Below are 20,945 nucleotides of genomic sequence, written 5' to 3' on the forward strand. Positions count from 1 at the left end.
AATGTTGACATTTTTGACTTTTGACTTTTGACTTCCTATGAAATCAAGAAAACAAATGGACAAAACATATGCCTTATGCGCAGGTAATAAAAAAATAAATTGGACAAAAGTATATTCATACAGTTCTTACACATGTGTAATTGACAAAAAAATCATTTTTTTCAAAATTTTGCTTTTGGATGATGACTTGGGTTGCAAGTCCAATATGAAAAACCCCGGTGGAGCGCACTCTTGTTGGATTTTTGAAGTTTACAACTGGCAATTGCCATATGGCATTTCAACGCCACATTGGGTGGTATTGGACATCGTGTATATGGTTTGTCCAATGCCAATATGTTGCCATTCATTTTCGTCCATTTCAGGGGGGTATTCCCTTACATAAGACAGGGCTGCTCAATCAGTGGCCCTCCCCTGTGAGGGGACAAGGGCTATAAAACTTTTCAAACACACCCTCCTCTCCCTTCCTATATAAGCCCTTGACGACAACATAACTGGCTCTGGCTCTGATTAGAGCGCTTCACCTCTCAAGGGGTGTGTCTGGGAAGTCCTGGGTGTAATTCCTCCCTTCCTTCAACAGTAATAAGAGGTGTGTCTAAGGAGTCCTGTGTGTAATTCCTACCTTCCTTCACCAGTAATAAGGGGTGTGTCTAAGGAGTCCTGTATGTAATTCCTACCATCCTTCACCAGGAATAAGGGGTGTGTCTAATGAGTCCTGTATGTAATTCCTCCATTCACCAATAATAAGGGGTGTGTCTGAGGAGTCCTGTATGTAATTCCTACCTTCCTTCACCAGGAATAAGGGGTGTGTCTGAGGAATCCTGTGTGTAATTCCTCCCTTCACCAGTAATAAGGGGTTGTGTCTGAGGAGTCCAGTGTGTAATTCCTACCTTCCTTCACCAGTAATAAGGGGTGTGTCTGAGGAGTCCTGTATGTAATTCCTCCCTTCACCAATAATAAGGGGTGTGTCTGAGGAGTCCTGTATGTAATTCCGACCTTCCTTTACCAGGAATAATTTGTGTGTCTGAGGAGTCCTGTATGTAATTCCTCCCTTCACCAGTAATAAGGGGTTGTGTCTGAGGAGTCCATGGTGCAATTCCTCCCTTCCTTCACCAGTAATAAGGGGTGTGTCTGAGGAGTCCTGTATGTAATTCCTCCCTTCACCAGTAATAAGGGGTGTGTCTGGGAAGTCCTGTGTGTAATTCCTCCCTTCACCAGTAATAAGGGGTGTGTCTGAGGAGTCCTATATGTAATTCCTCCCTTCACCAGTAATAAGGGGTGTCTGTGGAGTCCTGTATGTAATTCCTCCCTTCACCAGTAATAAGGGGTGTGTCTGTGGAGTCCTGTATGTAATTCCTCCCTTCACCAGTAATAAGGGGTGTGTCTGAGGAGTCCTGTGTTTGCTTTGACCTCAGGACACCGGTTCACCACCTGTGATGTCTGTGATCCTGTCTTCAGATACAGGACAGTTAGTTATTGATCCTGTCATCAGATAGTAGACAGTTAGTTATTGATACTGTCATCAGATAGTGGACAGTTAGTTATTGATCCTGTCATCAGATAGGAGACAGTTAGTTATTGATACTGTCATCAGATAGTGGACAGTTAGTTATTGATCCTGTCATCTGATAGTGGACAGTTAGTTATTGATCCTGTCATCAAATAGTAGACAGTTAGTTATTGATCCTGTCATCAGATACAGGACAGTTAATTATTGATCCTGTTATCAGATAGTAGACAGTTAATTATTGATCCTGTCATCAGACAGTGGACAGTTAGTTATTGATCCTGTCATCAGATAGAGGACAGTTAGATATGGATCTTGTCATCAGATAGAGGACAGTTAGATATTGATCCTGTCATCAGATAGTGGACAGTTAGTTATTGATCCTGTCATCAGATAGTGGACAGGTAGTTATTTTTCCAACCTTGATGACCTCTCGCATGCCTCGTTCCGTCAACATTACTCACCAACGTGCAATAATTGGACAAAAAAATAGACAAGATAAGATCAGGAATATCCTACCAACGGGACATCAAAAACTGTAATATCCTTTGCTTCACGGAATCGTGGCTGAATGAAGACATGGATATTCAGCTAGAAAGATACACTCTGCACCGTGTGTCAACCAACCGAAGACCTCTACTCAACGGGACAAATTCTGGTGACACCCATCCCCCCCACCACCCCTTTCACTCAATCATACCCTGCCTCTCTTCATCCCCTCTTCCCCCTGGAAAACCCAGCGTTTAATTATGTTACAGTGAATGAGATCGTGAAAGCAGAGGATGTTGTCCTCCTCTTTCTACAGCAACGGTCATCTAAATTACTTTTAAGTAACAATTCTAATAAATTAACTTTTTTTTATTTTTCTTAATCCATCAATTATTTACAGTTAAAAGACTTTGACAAAGTTCAGGAATTGAAGTAGGAATACATGTATTGTCAGATGTCGCAACAAATGTTATGCACTCATATATAAACGTTCTGATTCTATCTGACACATCTGCTCCTGCACCGCCCTCTAGTGCTCATCCTGTGTCTCCTTGACCTGACGCCACTCCCCCAGTACTCTCCCTCTAGTGCTCATCCTGTGTCTCCTTGACCTGCCGCCACTCCCCCAGTACTCTCCCTCTAGTGCTCATCCTGTGTCTCCTTGACCTGCCGCCACTCCCCCAGTACTCTCCCTCTAGTGCTCATCCTGTGTCTCCTTGACCTGCCGCCACTCCCCCAGTACTCTCCCTCTAGTGCTCATCCTGTGTCTCCTTGACCTGCCGCCACTCCCACAGTACTCTCCCTCTAGTGCTCAACCTGTGTCTCCTTGACCTGCCGCCACTCCCCCAGTACTCTCCCTCTAGTGCTCATCCTGTGTCTCCTTGACCTGCCGCCACTCCCCCAGTACTCTCCCTCTAGTGCTCATCCTGTGTCTCATTGACCTGCCGCCACTCCCCCAGTACTCTCCTTCTAGTGCTCATCCTGTGTCTCCTTGACCTGCCGCCACTCCCCCAGTACTCTCCCTCTAGTGCTCATCTTGTGTCTCCTTGACCTGCCGCCACTCCCCCAGTACTCTCTACCTCTCCCTTTCTCTCTCTGTGTGATTGTGTGGGTGGAGACAGGTGTGCTAGAGTCAGAGCAGATCCCCACCAGCTGCAACCAGTTCCATAATCAAGACCTCTACAAATACTCAGCCCTGCCACTTCCATACTGCCAGATCGTAATCTCTGCTCAGTCAGTCTACGTTTCTAGCTATTTGTTACTATTCAGATCCTGTTTCGCTGCCTGACGCTGTTTTCCTCTCCGCTACAGTTCTGCCTGCTCGGACTCTGGTCCCTGTCTCCTGTCTCACCTGCTTAACCTGTCTCAAACCCTCTCGCTCCAGCCTCAGCCTGCGCACCTGGTCTCTAGCAACCCGCCCGAGCTTCCCCTGGCCTGCACTCCATCTCCCCGCTGTGTTTCAATGAATACCTTGGTTACAACAGGTCTAGGTAAACCTTACATTGAAATGCTTTCTTAAAAGATCTTAACCAACAATGCAGTTTTAGGAAAAATACGAGTTAAGTAAAAAAAGATGTCTGGGGGAGTAATGAGTAGCTTGGATGAATAAGGTGCCCAGAGTAAACGGCCTGCTCCTCAGTTTCAGTTGCTAATATATGCATATTATTAGTAGTATTGGATAGAAAACACTCTAACGTTTCTAAAACTGTTTGAATGATGTCTGTGAGTATAACAGAACTGAGTAGAAATCAAAACAGGAAGTGAGAAATCTGAGCTTGGTATGTATTCACCACATCTCCCAGTGAAATCCCCTTGAGATATTAATGATGCTGCACTTCCTAGGGCTTCCACTAGATGTCAACCGTCCATAGAAATTTAAATAAGACTTCTGCTGTGTGGTGGGACTGTGTCAAGGCGAAAGAGAGAGGTGAAGAGGTGAAACAAGGATCGGACCAAAATGCAGCGTTGTAGGTGTCCATGGTTTTAATACGAAAAACTCAACATGAACACAAATAGAAAAAACAATAAACATGAAACTAACCGAAACAGTTGCGTATGGCCCCAACACTGACACAGGAAACAATCACCCACAAAATACCCAAAGAATATGGCTGCCTAAATCTGGTTCCCAATCAGAGACAACGATAGACAGCTGCCTCTAATTGAGAACCAATCTAGGCAACCATATACATATAATTTACCTAGAAAGATTCCAGCCCCATTAACATACAAAACTACCTAGAACGGCCTACAGGGAGGAGGTGAGGGCCCTCGGAGTGTGGTGTCAGGAAAATAACCTCACACTCAACGTCAACAAAACTAAGGAGATGATTGTGGACTTCAGGAAACAGCAGGAGGGAACAACCCCCTATCCACATCGATGGGACAGTAGTGGAGAGGGTAGTAAGTTTTAAGTTCCTCGGCGTACACATCACAGACAAACTGAATTGGTCCACCCACACAGACAGCATCGTGAAGAAGGTGCTGTTGCGCCTCTTCAACCACAGGAGGCTGAAGAAATCCGGCTTGTCACCAAAAGCACTCACAAACTTCTACAGATGCACAATCGAGAGCATCCTGTCGGGCTGTATCACCGCCTGGTACGGCAACTGCTCCTCCCACAACCGTAAGGATCTCCAGAGGGTAGTGAGGTCTGCACAACGCATCACCGGGGGCAAACTATCTGCCCTCCAGGACACCTACACCACCCGATGTCACAGGAAGGCCATAAAGATCATCAAGGACAACAACCACCCGAGCCACTGCCTGTTCACCCCGCTATCATCCACAAGGCGAGGTCAGTACAGGTGCATCAAAGCTGGGTCCGAGAGACTGAAAAACAGCTTCTATCTCAAGTCCATCAGACTGTTAAACAGCCACCACTAACATTGAGTGGCAGCTGCCAACACACTGACTCAACTCCAGACACTTTAATAATGGGAATTGATGGGAATTGATGTAAAATATATCACTAGCCACTTTAAACAATGCTACTTAATATAATGTTTACATACCCTACATTATTCATCTCATATGTATACGTATATACTGTACTCTATATCATCTACTGCATCTTTATGTAATACATGTATCACTAGCCACTTTACACTATGCCACTTTGTTTACATACCCTACATTACTCATCTCATATGTATATACTGTACTCGATACCATCTACTGCATCTTGCCTGTGCCGTTCTGTACCATCACTCATTCATATATCTTTATGTACATATTCTTTATCCCTTTACACTTGTGTGTATAAGGTAGTAGTTTTGGAATTGTTAGTTAGATTACTCGTTGGTTATTACTGCATTGTCGGTACTAGAAGCACAAGCATTTCGCTACACTCGCATTAACATTGCTAACCATGTATATGTGACAAATACAATTGATTTGATTTCAGAAAGGAAACATCCCCATAAACATGCAAAACTACCTAGAAAGGAAACAGCCCCATAAATACACAAAACCCCTAGACAAGACAAGGCACATAAATCCCCCATGTCACACTCTGACCTAACCAAAATAATAAATAAAACAAAGATAACTAAGGGCGTGACAGACTGAATGAGAGCAGAATGTATCAGGTGTCTGGCAGTCAGCCATTTTCTGATCATGCGCATTCCTCATGGTATCCACTTGCGTTCCATTGCTCATCAAGACACAAAGGAATACTCTGGTTGGAACTTTATTGAAGCTATATGTTAAAAACATACTAATGATTGATTCTGTACTTAGCATGAAATGTTTCTTTGACCTGTAATATAACTTTTTGAATTTTTTTTCCAACGTAACGCTGACCAGAATGAGCATTTGGATATGTATACCAAACACCCTAACAAAAGGAGGTATTTGGACATAAATAACGGACATTATCGAACAAAACAAACATTTATTGTGGACCTGGGATTACTGGGAGTGCTTTCTGATGAAGATCATCAAAGGCAAGGGAACATTTGTCATGTCATTTCGTGTTTATGTTGACGCCAACATGGAGGCTAATGTGACTATTGTTCTAAGCGCCGTCTCAGATTATTGCATGGTTTGCTTATTCCGTAAAGTTATTTTGAAATCAGACACAACGGTTGCATTAAGGAGAGGTATATCTATAATTCCATGTGTATAACTTGTATTATCATCTACATGTATGATGAGTATTTCTGTTGAATGATGTGATCACTGGATGTTTTTTGGAACTTGTGAATGTAACGCGCCAATGTAAACTCATATTTTGATATAAATATGAATTTTATCAAACAAAACATACATGTATTGTGTAACATGAAGTCCTATGAGTGTCATCTGATGAAGATCATCAAAGGTTAGTGATTCATTTTATCTCTATTTGTGCTTTTTGTGACTGTTATCTTTGGCTGGAAAAAAATGGCTGTGTTTATTGTCGTTTTGTGGTGACCTAACATAATCGTTTGTGGTGCTTTTGCTGTAAAGCATATTTGAAATCGGGTACATTAACAACAAGATTACCTTCAAAATGGTATAAGATACATGTATGTTTGAGGAAATTTAATTTTGATGTTTTGAATTTGGCGCCCTGCACTTTTACTGGCATATTCTTCTACAAAAATCATATTTTTGGAAAAAAGGAACATTTGCTATCTAACTAGGAGTCTCGTGAGTGAAAACATCCGAAGCTCATCAAAGGTAAACGATTTAATTTGATTGCTTTTCTGATTTCCGTGACCAAGTTACCTGCTGTTACCTTTATTTATAACTGTTTTCTGTCTGTGCCAGTTCATCTTGTTTGTTCAAGACTACCAGCGTTTAGTGTCTCAGCGCCTGCTTTTTCCAGTCTCTCTTTTCTCGCCCTCCTGGTTTTGACCCCTGCCTGTCCTGACTCCGAGCCCGCCTGCCTGACAACTCTGCCTGAGCCTGCCTGCCGTCCTGTCCCTTTGCCCCTACTCTCGATTACCGACCTCTGCCAGACCTGACCCTGGGGCTGCCTGCCGTCCTGTACCTTGGCCCCACTACTCTGGATTATCGACCCCTGCCCACCTTGACCTGTCGTTTGCCTGCCCCTATTGTTACAATAAACATTGTTACCTCTACATAGTCTGCACATGGGTCTAACCTCTTGAAACTAGGGGGCAAAACGACTACATTGCGTAAATGTCCGGCTGAGGACTCACATAGTAATTCTTGCGTAATAGACAGAGGTAGCTATTTTTCCTCCCGGTCTTACTGAAAATACAGCTGTCCCGGTTGATATATTATCAAATAGATATTTGAAAAACACCTTGAGGATTGATTATAAACGTTTGCCATGTTTCTGTCGATATTATTAATAATATTTTGGGAAAAAAGGAACATTTGTTATCTAACTGGGAGTCTCGTGAGTGAAAACATCCGAAGCTCATCAAAGGTAAATGATTTAATTGGATTGCTTTTCTGATTTTTGTGACCAGGTTGTCTGCTGCTAGCTAATGCTAATGCTATCGATAAACTTACACAAATGCTTGTCTTGCTTTGGCTGCATAATTTCAAAATCTGAGATGACAGGGTGATTAACAAAAGGCTAAGCTGTGGTTCAATATATTTCACGAATATGAGATTATATGATACAGCAGAGAGAACAGTCCTTCTAGACTCCATTTTAGATGAACAGTAGAGAACAGTCCTTATTGACTCCATGTTAGATCAACTATTATATAATAGAGTGTGACATTTTCTCTCTGTTTATCCACTCGGATTTTTAGAATAATGCTGCTTTTCTAATATCCAACTTGGTTGTATTCATGCGAGTAACTGATTGACTGTACATGGGAGGAATCAACACTCTCACTGTTACGTTCTGACCTTTGTTCCTTTGTTTTTGTCTTTGTTTTAGTATGGTCAGAGGCGTGAGTTGGGGTGGGCAGTCTGTTTGTTTTTCTATGTTGGTTTTTGGTTCTCAATCGGAGGCAGCTGTCAATTGTTGTCCCTGATTGAGAATCATACTTAGGTAGCCTGGGTTTCAGTTTTGGATTGTGGGTGTTTGTTTCCGTGTGAGTGTTTGGGCCACACGGTACTGTTTCGGTTTTGTAAATTCACATCATCATGTATTGTTTTGATTCAGTGTTCAGTGCTTTCTTTAATTAAAATCATCATGAACACTTACCACGCTGCGCTTTGGTCCTCCAATCTTTCTCGCTACTCCTCCTCAGAAGAGGAGGACGACATCCCTTACACCCACTGTACAAGCATTTTCCCAGTACACCCAGAACATTGCTCTGGGAACCAAGAGGAGTATCTCAGTTTCAAGGTAAGAAGCCCGGTGTGGTATCAGTCAGTCTTATGTAGGAACCAACCGTGCTGATATGACTTGTTTGTGTCGCAGTATAAAGGATCTCAAATCAAATCAAATGAAACTTTATTTGTCACATGCTACGAATACAACAAGTGTAGACTTTACCGTGAAATGCTGACTTATTAGCCCTTTAACCAACAGTGCAGTTTGGGAAGAGTTAAATAAAATATTTAGCAAGTAGACTAAACTAAAAAGTAAAAATAAGAAAAATGAACATCAGGATTGTATTGAGTCAGTGAACCTCTGTGACTGTGATAATAAATATTGATTCATTTCCTTTGAATTTGAGTCCTTAGTGGTGAATTTCCTCAACAACAGACAGAACAGTCCTTCTCTTATCAAGTCATTGTGTTGTTATTGCATATAGTTTTATTATAATGTATTCTACATTTGTATTGTTATATATTGTATGTAGTTGACAAGTTAAATGAATAAGCAGGAAATAGTTTCTCATTGATAGTACTTAGCATAATCTTATTTAGCAGTTCAGAGAGTACCGAGGATGAATCCTATTTCTCACAGATCCATCTGAATTTATAGTAACAGTAATAGTCCCACCATTCTCCTGTGTCTGATGACCAGGAGTAGAAATACACACAGTTCTCTGCTGCTCCACCATTAGGCTCTCCACGTTTCCAATACCTGTAGAAGAAACAACACATAGTATCAGGCTGTCCACTGTTCCAATACCTGTAGAAGAAACAACACAGAATCAGGCTGTCCACTGTTCCAATACCTGTAGGAGAAACAACACATAGAATCAGACTGTCCACTGTTCCAATACCTGTAGAAGAAACCATATATAGTATCAGGCTGTCCACTGTTCCAATACCTCTAGGAAAAACAACACAGAATCAGGCTGTCCACTGTTCCAATACCTGTAGATGAAACATCACATAGAATCAGGCTGTCCACTGTTCCAATACCTGCAGGAGAATCAGGATGTCCACTCCAAACCTAATACTCCAGACAGTGATGTCATAGTGACACAGGATTCATTATTAATGTCTTACTTTCTGGTCAGTGGTGTGTCGTCCACCCATTTCCAGGTCCCCTCAGAAACAGAGTCAGTCAGACCAATCCAGACATAGTTATTTCGTCCACATAACCAATTGACTAATGTCTGTAGTTGTAGGAGAGAGACAACATTGTTAAAACATTCCCATTACTGCTTTCTATCACTCTCTCTCTCTTTCCCTCTCCCCAAATGTCAATTCAATTTCAATTTAAGGGCTTTATTGGCTTGGGAAACATATGTTAACATTGCCAAAGCAAGTCAAAATATAATAAACAAAAGTGAAATAAACAGGTTTGACAGAATCTGTGCAGAAGATCTAGGTGCTGCTGATGCTTTGTTGGGGACAGTAGCTCCAGATCATCAGCAAACAGTAGACATTTGACTTCAGATTCTAGTAGGATGAGGCCGGGTGCTGCAGACTGTTCTAGTGCCCTCGCCAATTAGTTGATATATATGTTGAAGAGGGTGGGGCTTAAGCTGCATCCCTGTCCCACCCCATCTGAGGATGATGTTAATGAATTTAAGTAAATTAAATTAAAAACCAAATAAATAAGTAAAACAAAATTTGTGGTCTGTCTGTTTAATAATTTCATTTAGGATATTATCAACACCACAGGCCCTTTTGGGTTGGAGGGTTTGTATTTTGTCCTGTAGTTCATTCAATGTAATTGTTGAGTCCAGTGGGATCTGGAAGTCTTTAATAGTTGATTCTAAGATTTGTTTTTGATCATGTATATGTTTTTGCTGTTTGTTCTTCGTTATATGGCCAAAATGATTGGAGAAGTGGTTTACTCAGACATCTACAGTATGGATAGATAACTCCTTGTGTTGTTGTTTGTTTAGTGAGTTCCAAATTTCTCTCTTTCTACTCGTCTCTCTCTTTCTCACTCTGTCTGTCTGTCTGTCTGTCTGTGTCTGTCTGTCTGTCTGTCTGTCTGTCTGTCTGTCTGTCTGTCTGTCTGTCTGTCTGTCTGTCTTTCAGTTCTGCAGACTGTTCTAGTGCCAACTCAATGATATATGTTGAGGGTGGGGCTTAATCTCTCTCTCTCTTCCTTACACACACACATACACACACACACACACACACACACACACACCTGTTGTTCTTGGCTCTTGATGACCACCAGGTGTGCTCCTCTATTTCTGCAGTCCTGTCTGCTCTTCTCCCAGGATTTGTACTCAGTAGAGACGTAGTAACAACTGCTACCAAGCTTCTTCCATCCTTCCGGACACACTATAAGTTGAACATTTCCTGCTTTAGTCACTTTAAGACAACAATGAATTAAGTATCAAGCAAACACTCAAGGAAGACAGGACACTAACTAATGGACAGTTTGGAAGTCATACATTTTTTTCTCACATTTTGTATTTAATTAAAGTTAAATTTCCTGTTTGTAATGGCATGTGAACTGATACAGAGACTGTCAAACAGAACAGTCATTAGACAAATTGACTCACCTTTCTCAACTAAAAATTGTTTCAGACGTTCTATCTCGTTCTGTAGCTGGTCTCTCTCTCTGATCAGGGTGTTGTTGCTAGTCTGTAGCTGGTCTCTCTCTTCAGTAAGGTTGTTTCCGCAGGTCTGTAACTGGTCTCTCTCTTCAGTCAGGGTGTTGGAACTGGTCAATTGGTTTTTCTCTGTGAAACAATATGACCAATGAACAAGGTAACAGTGGAATTTGGTGTACTTTCTGAATGTAATTGACTGGAATGTAAATGTAATTGATCCCTGGTCATTACACCACTGATGATGAAGAATGTTTGAGTGAGAACATATCAAACTCACGGTAGAGAAACAGGCCTATGATCCCAGCCAGTAGGAGAACACACAGCAGCCCCAGACACACTGCAGCAGCTCCAGAGTATCTCGTCCACCACTGACAAGACACTGAAACACAAATTATTACCATAAAAACTTGCTCTTTATCAGAGTTGTATTTGTATCGACTTTTGTGTCAATTTTCTGTTTGAATCACTGAGGGAAATACACAAGATTGACAAGGGACAGAACACCAGAACTGAGTTCCAGCACCTCACGTGTTCTACTGCTTGACTTCCAGAACCTCTAACAGAATATTGGCTTGAACATATTGCAGAGTTCAGGCACCCAAAATGAGTACTGAAACATATTTTAATCCACATTTTATTTGTCACATGCTTCATAAAAATATGCTTGTCACACCGGAATCTGTTTCACCGGTCTTTGTGCTTGTCTCCACCCCCCTCCAGGTGTAGCCCGTTGACCCCATTATCCCCAGTGTATTTATACCTGCGTTCTCTGTTTGTCTTACGCCAGTTTGTTTTATTCATCAAGCGTGTCTGTTTCTAGTTACTCTTTTCTAGTTTTCCCGGTTTTGACCGTTCCACCTGCCCTGACCCTGAGCCTACCGTCCGTTTCTGTAGCTTGTCACACCACCCTGGATTATTGACTTCTGCCTGCCCTGACCCTGAAACCCTGTTCTAGTAATAAACTTTTGTATCTTCGACATTTTCTGCATCTGGGTATTCCCTGAAAAATAATAATAGAATCTGGCCATGACTGACTCAGACCAGCTCCACAATGCTGTCTCCCTGCAAGGATGGAGGGACCCCATACCCTGGCAGAACGCCATGACCAGACGTTTGATACGTTGCTGATCACGGATTCCCCATTACTCCTGTAATGTGGCAGACTACGCAGTGGATTTTCTCACGTTGGCGGCTGAGATTGCCAAGAACCCGGAAAGCATTGTTCGACATGTTCCCAGAATGGAGTATCGAAGGAAGTAAAGGACAAGCTTGTAGCCCGGGAACTACCGACGGATCTCCATTCGCTCATCACCTTGACCATTTGGATCAGGGCGACTACGGGAACTTAGGAAGGAAAAGAGGTTCGATTTCACTCGTCCGCCCAAGACTTCCACCTTGCCTCTGAGACATCCCGGAAGTCCCCGAAGGCTCCACTGCCGAGAGAACCCGAAGCAAACCGAGTTCCCCCGAGAGTCTCCGAAGTCTGCCAATTCATCTCTTCCTGTGCCAATGCAACTAGGCAGCGCTAGGCTGTCCTCAGCCGAACAGCTATGCAGGTTTTACACGAAGAGTTGCCTGTATGGTGGGACTGCTGGTCATTTCGTGTCCTCCTGTCCACTAAAATATCAGGCTCAACGATAGGAGCGAGTACTATAGTGGGCCATACAGAGAACTTTTCTCCTCACCTTACTCACACTCCTTTTCATGCCATCTTGCTTTCGGGGAAATAGTCTAAATCTCTCCAAGTGCTCATCAACTCTGGGGCCGATGAGAGCTTTATGGATGTTAACCTGGTGTCCGAGCTGGGCATCCCCACTCAGCACTCTCCATTTCCATGAACGTTAGAGCACTGGGCTGGGGCTCTATAGGCTGGGTCACACACAATACCAGCCCCATCAGCCTACGTGTGTCAGGGAACCACAGCAAGATGATGCAATTCCTGCTTATTAAAAATGTTCAGGTTCCTGTGGTATTGGGATTCTCTTGGCTCCAGTGACACAATCCCCTTATTGACTGGTCTGCTGGTGCCAGTACTCAATGCCTTTAGTCAGCGCAGCCTGCCCGAGACATCTTCCTGGGTGATTGGAAGATTTCCTGGTCCTCCGCCATTCCTGTGGAGGACCAGGACCTCCTGGAGGTGTTCAGTAGAGCCCGGGCCCCTTCACTTCCATCGCCACAACCCTATGACTGCGAGATGGACCTTCTTTCAGGCACAACTCCGCCCCTGGGACAACTGTACTCTCTGTCAGGTCTGGAGATCAAGGCTTTGAGGACTCCCTAGTTGCAGTGTTCATCCGTCCTCCTGCCTCCCCCGCCGGAGAAATGCAATGCACCGGTGCAGGGCTTTGTCCTTCTTCTCCACAAAAAAGAACCCTGCGTCTGTGCAATGACTACCGGGGCCTCAACAACATCACGGTGAAGAACCGCTACCCACTACCACTCATCTCCTCAACCTTCAAACCGCTCCAGGGGGCCACTGTGTTCTCCAAGCTGGACATACGGAATGCCTACCACCTGGTGTGGATAGGGGATGAGAGGGATGAGAGGAGATGAGTAGAAGACTGTCTTCAAAACAGCCAGTGGTCACTATGAGTATCTGGTCATAACATTTGGCCTTACCAACGCCCCTGCTGTGTTCCAGGCTCTGGTAAATTATGTTCTCCGCGACATGTTGAACCGGTTTGTCTTCGTCTATGTCGACGACATGCTAATTTTCTCCCGCTCCACCCAAGAGAACGTGCTCCATGTCTGTCAGGTCCTCCAACGCTTCCTGGCGAACCAGCTTGTTCTGAAAGCAGAGAAGTGCGAATTCCATCGCTCCACCATCCCCTTCCAGGGTTACATCATTGCCTCAGGGAGTGTACAGATGGATCCCGGGAAGGTGAGAGCGGTGGTGCATTGGCCCATGCCTACGTCCAGAGTGCAACTGCAGCGTTTCCTGGAATTCGCCAACGTCTATTGCTGCTTTATCCGGGGTTACAGCACCCTGGCTTCCACCCTGTCTGTACGCACCTCTCCCAAGGTTCTGTTCGCATGGTCCCCAGCTGCTGACTGGAATCCCGAGACGTTCTCAAGCACCGTTTCACCTCACCCCCCATCTTGGTTCATCCTGACCCGCCAGTTCTCTGTGGAGGCCGATGCTTCGGATGTCGGGTGGGGGCTGTCCTGTACCAGTTGTGCTGCCTTCTCCCATTGCCTCAACGCAACGGAGAGGAACTACAATGTGGGGAATCGTGAGCTTCTCGCGGTGAAGATGGCGGAGTGGAGACACTGGCTGAGCGGAACACCCGTTCATGGTGTGGACAAACCACAAGAGCCTGGAACCGCCAAGCGTCTCAATTCCAGGCAAACTAGGTGGGCCCTGATTTACATTCGGTTCAACAACTCCTTCTCATACCGACCAGGATCCAAGAATGTTAAGTCGTAAGCCGGATGCGCTGTCACACCTGCAGTTACACCCCCGGATCCGGAGACCATGCTTCCCACCTCATGCCTGGCGATGGCACACACCTGGTGAATAGGGAAGCATGTTCGTGAGGTGCAGCATTCCCAGTCGAACCCTGGGGGGGAGCCTTATAACCGGATGTTTGTTCCTGACGATATCCGATCCTCGGTCCTGGAGTGGGCCCTCTCCTCCAAGCTTGCCTGCCGCCTGGGCTCCCGTTGGACCCTGGCCTTTGTGCGTCAATGCTTTTGGTGGCCTACCATGGTTCATGACTGTCAGCGTTCTTCGCTTCATGCACGATCTGTGCACAGAACAAGACCCCCCCCCGGCAAGCTCCGGCTGGTCTCCTTCAACCACTGCCTGTTCCGTACCGTCCCTGGACTCACATATCCCTGGACTTTGTTACGGCTCTCCCCCCATCTGATGGCAACACCGCCATCCTGACCGGTTTTCCAAAGCCGCCCACTTCATTCCTCTCCCCAAGCTACCCTCTGCCAAAGAGATGGCACAGCTCATGGTGCAGCACATCTTACAGATCCATGGACTCCCAGTGGACATGGTCTACAACCGGAGTCCTCAGTTCTCTCCCAGGTTCTGGAAGGCATTCTGCACACTCATTGGGTTGTCGGCCAGCCTGTCCTCCGAGGCCACCCCAGTCCAACGGCCAGTTGGAGCAAGCCAACCAAGGCCTGGAGACGACTCTTTGTTGCCTGGTCTCAGCCAACCCCCACCACCTGCAGTCAGCAACTAGTGTGGGTCGAATATGTACCCTACACCCTTCGTTGCTCTGCCACGAGTCTCTCGCCCTTTGAGTGTTCGCTGGGTTATCAGCCCCTGCTCATCACGGAGCAGAGAGGAAAAGGTCGGCATACCCTCGGCCTAAATGTTTGTTCGCCGCTGTCGTTGCACCTGGAAGAGAGTCGGCTCGTCTCAATACCACCTCCAGGTATCGACGACAAACGGATCGCCACCGATGCAAATGAATTACTTAAAAATCATACAATGTGATTTTCTGGATTTTTGTTTTAGATTCCGTCTCTCACAGTTTAAGTGTACCTATGATACAAATTACAGACCTCTACATGCTTTGTAAGTAGGAAAACCTGCAAAATCGGCAGTGTATCAAATACTTGTTCTCCCCACTGTATGTGAGAATGCTGTTCATTGATTACAGATCAGCGTAGTACCCACCATAGTGCCCACGAAGCTCATCACTAAGCTAAGGACTTTGGGACTAAACACCTCCCTCTGCAACTGGATCCTGGACTTCTTGACGGGCCTAGACTAGTCAAGGACCATACAGTGCCTTGCAAAAGTATTCGGCCCCCTTGACCTTTGCGACCTTTTGCCACATTTCAGGCTTCAAACATAAAGATATAAACCTGTAATTTTTGGGAAGAATCAACAACAAGTGGGACACAATCATGAAGTGGAACGACATTTATCTTTTTTAACAAATCAAAAACGGAAAAATTGGGCGTGCAAAATTATTCAGCCCCCTTAAGTTAATACTTTGTAGCGCCACCTTTTGCTGCGATTACAGCTGTAAGTCGCTTGGGGTATGTCTCTATCAGTTTTGCACATCGAGAGACATCCTGTAGGGCTGTATCACCGCCTGGTACGGCAACTGCTCCGCCCACAACCATAAGGCTCTCCAGAGGGTAGTGAGGTCTGCACAACGCATCACCGGGGGCAAACTACCTGCCCTCCAGGACACCTACACCACCCGATGTCACGGGAAGGCCATAAAGATCATCAAGGACAACAACCACCCGAGCCACTGCCTGTTCACCCCGTTATCATCCAGAAGGCGAGGTCAGCACAGGTGCATCAAAGCAGGGACAGAGAGACTGAAAAACAGCTTCTATCTCAAGGCCATCAGACTGTTAAACAGCCACCACTAACATTGCGTGGCTGTTCCCAACACACTGACTCAACTCCAGCCAATTTAATAATGGGAATTGATGGAAATTGATGTAAAATATATCACTAGCCACTTTAAACAATGCTATTTAATATAATGTTTACATACCCTACATTACTCATCTCATATGTATATACTGTACTCTATACTATCTACTGCATCTTGCCTATGCCGTTCTGTACCATCACTCATTCATATATCTTTATGTACATATTCTTTATCCCTTTAAACTTGTAGTAGTTTTGGAATCGTTAGGTTAGGTTATTACTCGTTGGTTATTACTGCATTGTCGGAACTAGAAGCTCAAGCATTTCGCTACACTCGCATTAACATTTGCTAACCATGTGTATGTAAAATTTGTTTGATTTGGTCCAAACACACCAAGGCAGTTGTGAAGAGGGCACGACAAAACCTTTTCCCCCTTCGGAGACTGAAAATATTTAGCATGTGTCCCCAGATCCTCAAAAGGTTCTACAGCTGCACCATCGAGAGCATCCTGACCGGTTGCATACCCACCTGGTATGGCAACTGCTCGGCATCTGAGCGTAATGGGCTACAGAGGGTAGGGCGAACGGCCCAGTACATCACTGGGACCAAGTTTCCTGTTATCCAGGAACTATATAATAGGCGGTGTCAGAAGAAAGCCCATAAAATTGTCAGAGACTCCAGTCACGAAAGTTATAGAATGTTTTCTCTGCAACCACACGGAACGCCAAGTTTAAGACCAAAAGGCTCCTCAACAGCTTCTACCCCAAGCCGTAAGGCTGCTGAACAATTCATAAAATTGCCACCTGACAATTTACATTGACCCCCCCCCCCACTCCCCCCTCCCTTTTGTGCACTGCTGCTAGTCGCTGTTTGTTAGTTACCTATGCATAGCCACTTCGCCTACCCTCCTACATGTACATGTTACCTCAACTAACCTGTACCCCTGCACACTGACTCGGTACCGATAACCCCTGTATATAGCCTCCACACTGACTCGGTACCGGTGCCCCTGTATATAGCCTCCACACTGACTCGGTACCGGTACCCCCTGTATATAGCCTCCACATTGACTCAGTACCGGTACCCCCTGTATATAGCCTCCACATTGACTCTGTACCGTAATACCCTGTATATAGTCTCCACATTGACTCTGTACCGTAACACCCAGTATATAGCCTCCACATTGACTCTGTACCGTAACACCCTGTATATAGCCTCAGCATTGACTCTGTACTGGTACCCCCTGTATATAGCCTCCACATTGACTATGTACCGGTACCCCCTGTATATAGCCTCCACATTGACTATGTACCGGTACCCCCTGTATATAGCCTCCACATTGACTCTGTACCGTAATACCCTGTATATAGCCTCCACATTGACTCTGTACCGTAATACCCTCTGTATATAGCCTCCACATTGACTCTGTACCGTAATACCCTGTATATAGCCTCCACATTGACTCTGTACCGTAATACCCTGTATATAGCCTCCACATTGACTCTGTACCGTAATACCCTGTATATAGCCTCCACATTGACTCTGTACCGTAATACCCTGTATATAGCCTCCACATTGACTCTGTACCAGTACCCCCTGTATATAGCCTCCACATTGACTCTGTACCGTAATACCCTGTATATAGTCTCCACATTGACTCTGTACCGTAATACCCTGTATATAGCCTCCACATTGACTCTGTACCGTAATACCCTGTATATAGTCTCCACATTGACTCTGTACCGTAATACCCTGTATATAGCCTCCACATTGACTCTGTACCAGTACCCCCTGTATATAGCCTCCACTTTGACTCTGTACCGTAATACCCTGTATATAGTCTCCACATTGACTCTGTACCGTAATACCCTGTATATAGCCTCCACATTGACTCTGTACCGTAATACCCTGTATATAGCCTCCACATTGACTCTGTACCGTAATACCCTGTATATAGCCTCCACATTGACTCTGTACCGTAATACCCTGTATATAGCCTCCACATTGACTCTGTACCGTAATACCCTGTATATAGCCTCCACATTGACTCTGTACCGTAATACCCTGTATATAGCCTCCACATTGACTCTGTACCGTAATACCCTGTATATAGCCTCCACATTGACTCTGTACCGTAATACCCTGTATATAGTCTCCACATTGACTCTGTACCGTAATACCCTGTATATAGCCTCCACATTGACTCTGTACCGTAATACCCTGTATATAGCCTCCACATTGACTCTGTACCGTAATACCCTGTATATAGCCTCCACATTGACTCTGTACCGTAATACCCTGTATATAGCCTCCACATTGACTCTGTACCGTAATACCCTGTATATAGCCTCCACATTGACTCTGTACCGTAATACCCTGTATATAGCCTCCACATTGACTATGTACCGTAATACTCTGTATATAACCTCCACATTATTGTGTTACTTTTTGTTATACCTTTATACTTTAGTTGGTAAATATTATCTTCTTCGTTAACTGCCCTGTTGGTTAAGGGCTTGGAAACAAGCATTTCACGGTAATGTCTACACTTGTTGTGTTCGGCGCATGTGACTAATAAAGTTTCCAGGTGTATGTGTTTTAAGTGTGTTGAGTGTGTTGTGTGTGTTGTGTGTGTGTGTGTGTGTGTGTGTGTGTGTGTGTGTGTGTGTTGAGTGTGTTGAGTGTGTGTGATGTGTGTGTGTGTGTGTCTGTGTGTGTGTGTGTCCGTTTTGAGTGTGTGTGATGTGTGTGTGTGTGTGTGTGTGTGTGTGTGTGTGTGTGTGTGGGTGTGTGTGTGTCCCCGTGTTGAGCACTATAACAGGATAAACTGTTACCTGAATGTTGATCACCAACTCTATCCTTCTTGCAGGGCATGATGGGTCTTTCGTTTCCGTATATATGATCATCAATATCCATGGTCTTTGTTTGTTTAGGTTCTTTGTCTTCAAATCGTAACTTCTACTCTTGTAACTTCTACTGTTCTACTCTTGTAATTTCTACTATTGTAACTTCTACTGTTGTAACTTCTACTCTTGTAACTTCTACTGTTCTACTATTGTAACTTCTACTCTTGTATCTTCTACTGTTGTAACTTCTACTGTTGTAAAGTCTGCTGTTATCTCAGTTGTAGGTTCCTGTCTGTTCGCTGCACAGCTGGAGCCTCTGTGTGACTCAGTCTAATGTCAGAGACAGTTTTAACAGTCAACCTCATTAAAGGGGAAACTGTCTAACCAATAGTACGACTCTAACCACCACCATGTGACCACAGACTTATTTTCTGAGAACCATGTTTGTTTATCACAGTGTAGATTAGTTTGTATATTTAGTTTATATTAGTTTAGTTTATCACAGTGTAGATTAGTTTGTATATTTAGTTTATATTAGTTTAGTTTACTACAGTATAGATTAGTTTGTATATTTAGTTTATATTAGTTTAGTTTACTACAGTGTAGATTAGTTTGATAAAATAGTGTAGAGTTGTATATACTATGCTGTCTCCTGTGTAGAGTTGTATATACTATGCTGTCTCCTGTGTAGAGTTGTATATACTATGCTGTCTCCTGTGTAGAGTTGTATATACTATGCTGTCTCCTGTGTAGAGTTGTATATACTATGCTGTCTCCTGTGTGACATGGACACCAGAGATAATAGTTCATCAGAGACCTTTACTCACACCCCTCCTTTCCTCTTTCGGGGACAGAGGGGGGGTCTATATGTCAAAGGTTTTCACACATATTTTCTCTCCATCTCTCTGTCTGTCTCTGCCTGTATGTTTGTTTGTTTGTCTGTGTCTCCCTCTCTCTCCCCCTCTCTGTCTGTCTGTGTCTCCCTCTCTCTCCCCCTCTCTGTCTGTCTGTATCTCCCTCTCTCTCCCCCTCTCTGTCTGTATCTCCCTCTCTCTCCCCCCTCTCTGTCTGTCTGTATCTCCCTCTCTCTCCCCCCTCTCTGTCTGTCTGTATCTCCCTCTCTCTCCCCCTCTTTATATCTCTGTCTGTATGTCTGTCTGTATGTCTGTCTCCCTCTCTCTCCCCCCTCTCTGTCTGTATGTATGTTTGTCTGTCTGTATCTCCCTCTCTCTCCCCCTCTCTGTCTGTCTGTGTCTCCCTCTCTCTCCCCATCTCTGTCTGTCTGTGTCTCCCTCTTTCTCCCCATCTCTGTCTGTCTGTGTCTCCCTCTCTCTCCCCATCTCTGTCTGTCTGTATCTCCCTCTCTCTCCCCCCTCTCTATATCTCTCTGTCTGTATGTCTGTCTGTCTGTGTCTCCATCTCTCTCCCCCTCTCTATATCTCTCTGTCTGTATGTCTGTCTGTCTGTGTCTCCCTCTCTCTCCCCCTCTCTGTCTGTCTGTGTCTCCCTCTCTCTCCCCATCTCTGTCTGTCTGTGTCTCCCTCTCTCTCCCCATCTCTGTCTGTCTGTGTCTCCCTCTCTCTCCCCATCTCTGTCTGTCTGTGTCTCCCTCTTTCTCCCCATCTCTGTCTGTCTGTGTCTCCCTCTCTCTCCCCATCTGTCTGTCTGTATCTCCCTCTCTCTCCCCCCTCTCTATATCTCTCTGTCTGTATGTCTGTCTGTCTGTGTCTCCATCTCTCTCCCCCTCTCTATATCTCTCTGTCTGTATGTCTGTCTGTCTGTGTCTCCCTCTCTCTCCCCCTCTCTATATCTCTCTGTCTGTATGTCTGTCTGTCTGTGTCTCCATCTCTCTCCCCCTCTCTATATCTCTCTGTCTGTATGTCTGTCTGTCTGTGTCTCCGTCTCTCTCCCCCTC

At 44.7% G+C, this 20,945-nt stretch overlaps 1 protein-coding gene across 1 annotated transcript; it reads right to left on the minus strand.

Moving 5' to 3' along the window:
- Window positions 1-8,346: 8,346 nt before the first annotated feature.
- Window positions 8,347-19,198, minus strand: LOC110519670 (C-type lectin domain family 4 member E-like). Its single transcript, XM_090188680.1, has 6 exons — window positions 19,019-19,198; window positions 11,105-11,206; window positions 10,777-10,956; window positions 10,416-10,552; window positions 9,314-9,423; window positions 8,347-8,942 (listed from the first exon to the last, which is right to left on the minus strand). Exons 1-6 carry the CDS (start codon window positions 19,098-19,100, stop codon window positions 8,810-8,812), a joined length of 744 nt encoding a protein of 247 aa, XP_090044806.1. The 5' UTR covers window positions 19,101-19,198; the 3' UTR covers window positions 8,347-8,809.
- Between the last annotated feature and the right edge of the window lie 1,747 nt (window positions 19,199-20,945).

This window comes from Oncorhynchus mykiss, chromosome 10 (assembly GCF_057628025.1).
Source record: "Oncorhynchus mykiss isolate SJ-2025 chromosome 10, ASM5762802v1, whole genome shotgun sequence".
NCBI classification, from domain to species: domain Eukaryota; kingdom Metazoa; phylum Chordata; class Actinopteri; order Salmoniformes; family Salmonidae; genus Oncorhynchus; species Oncorhynchus mykiss.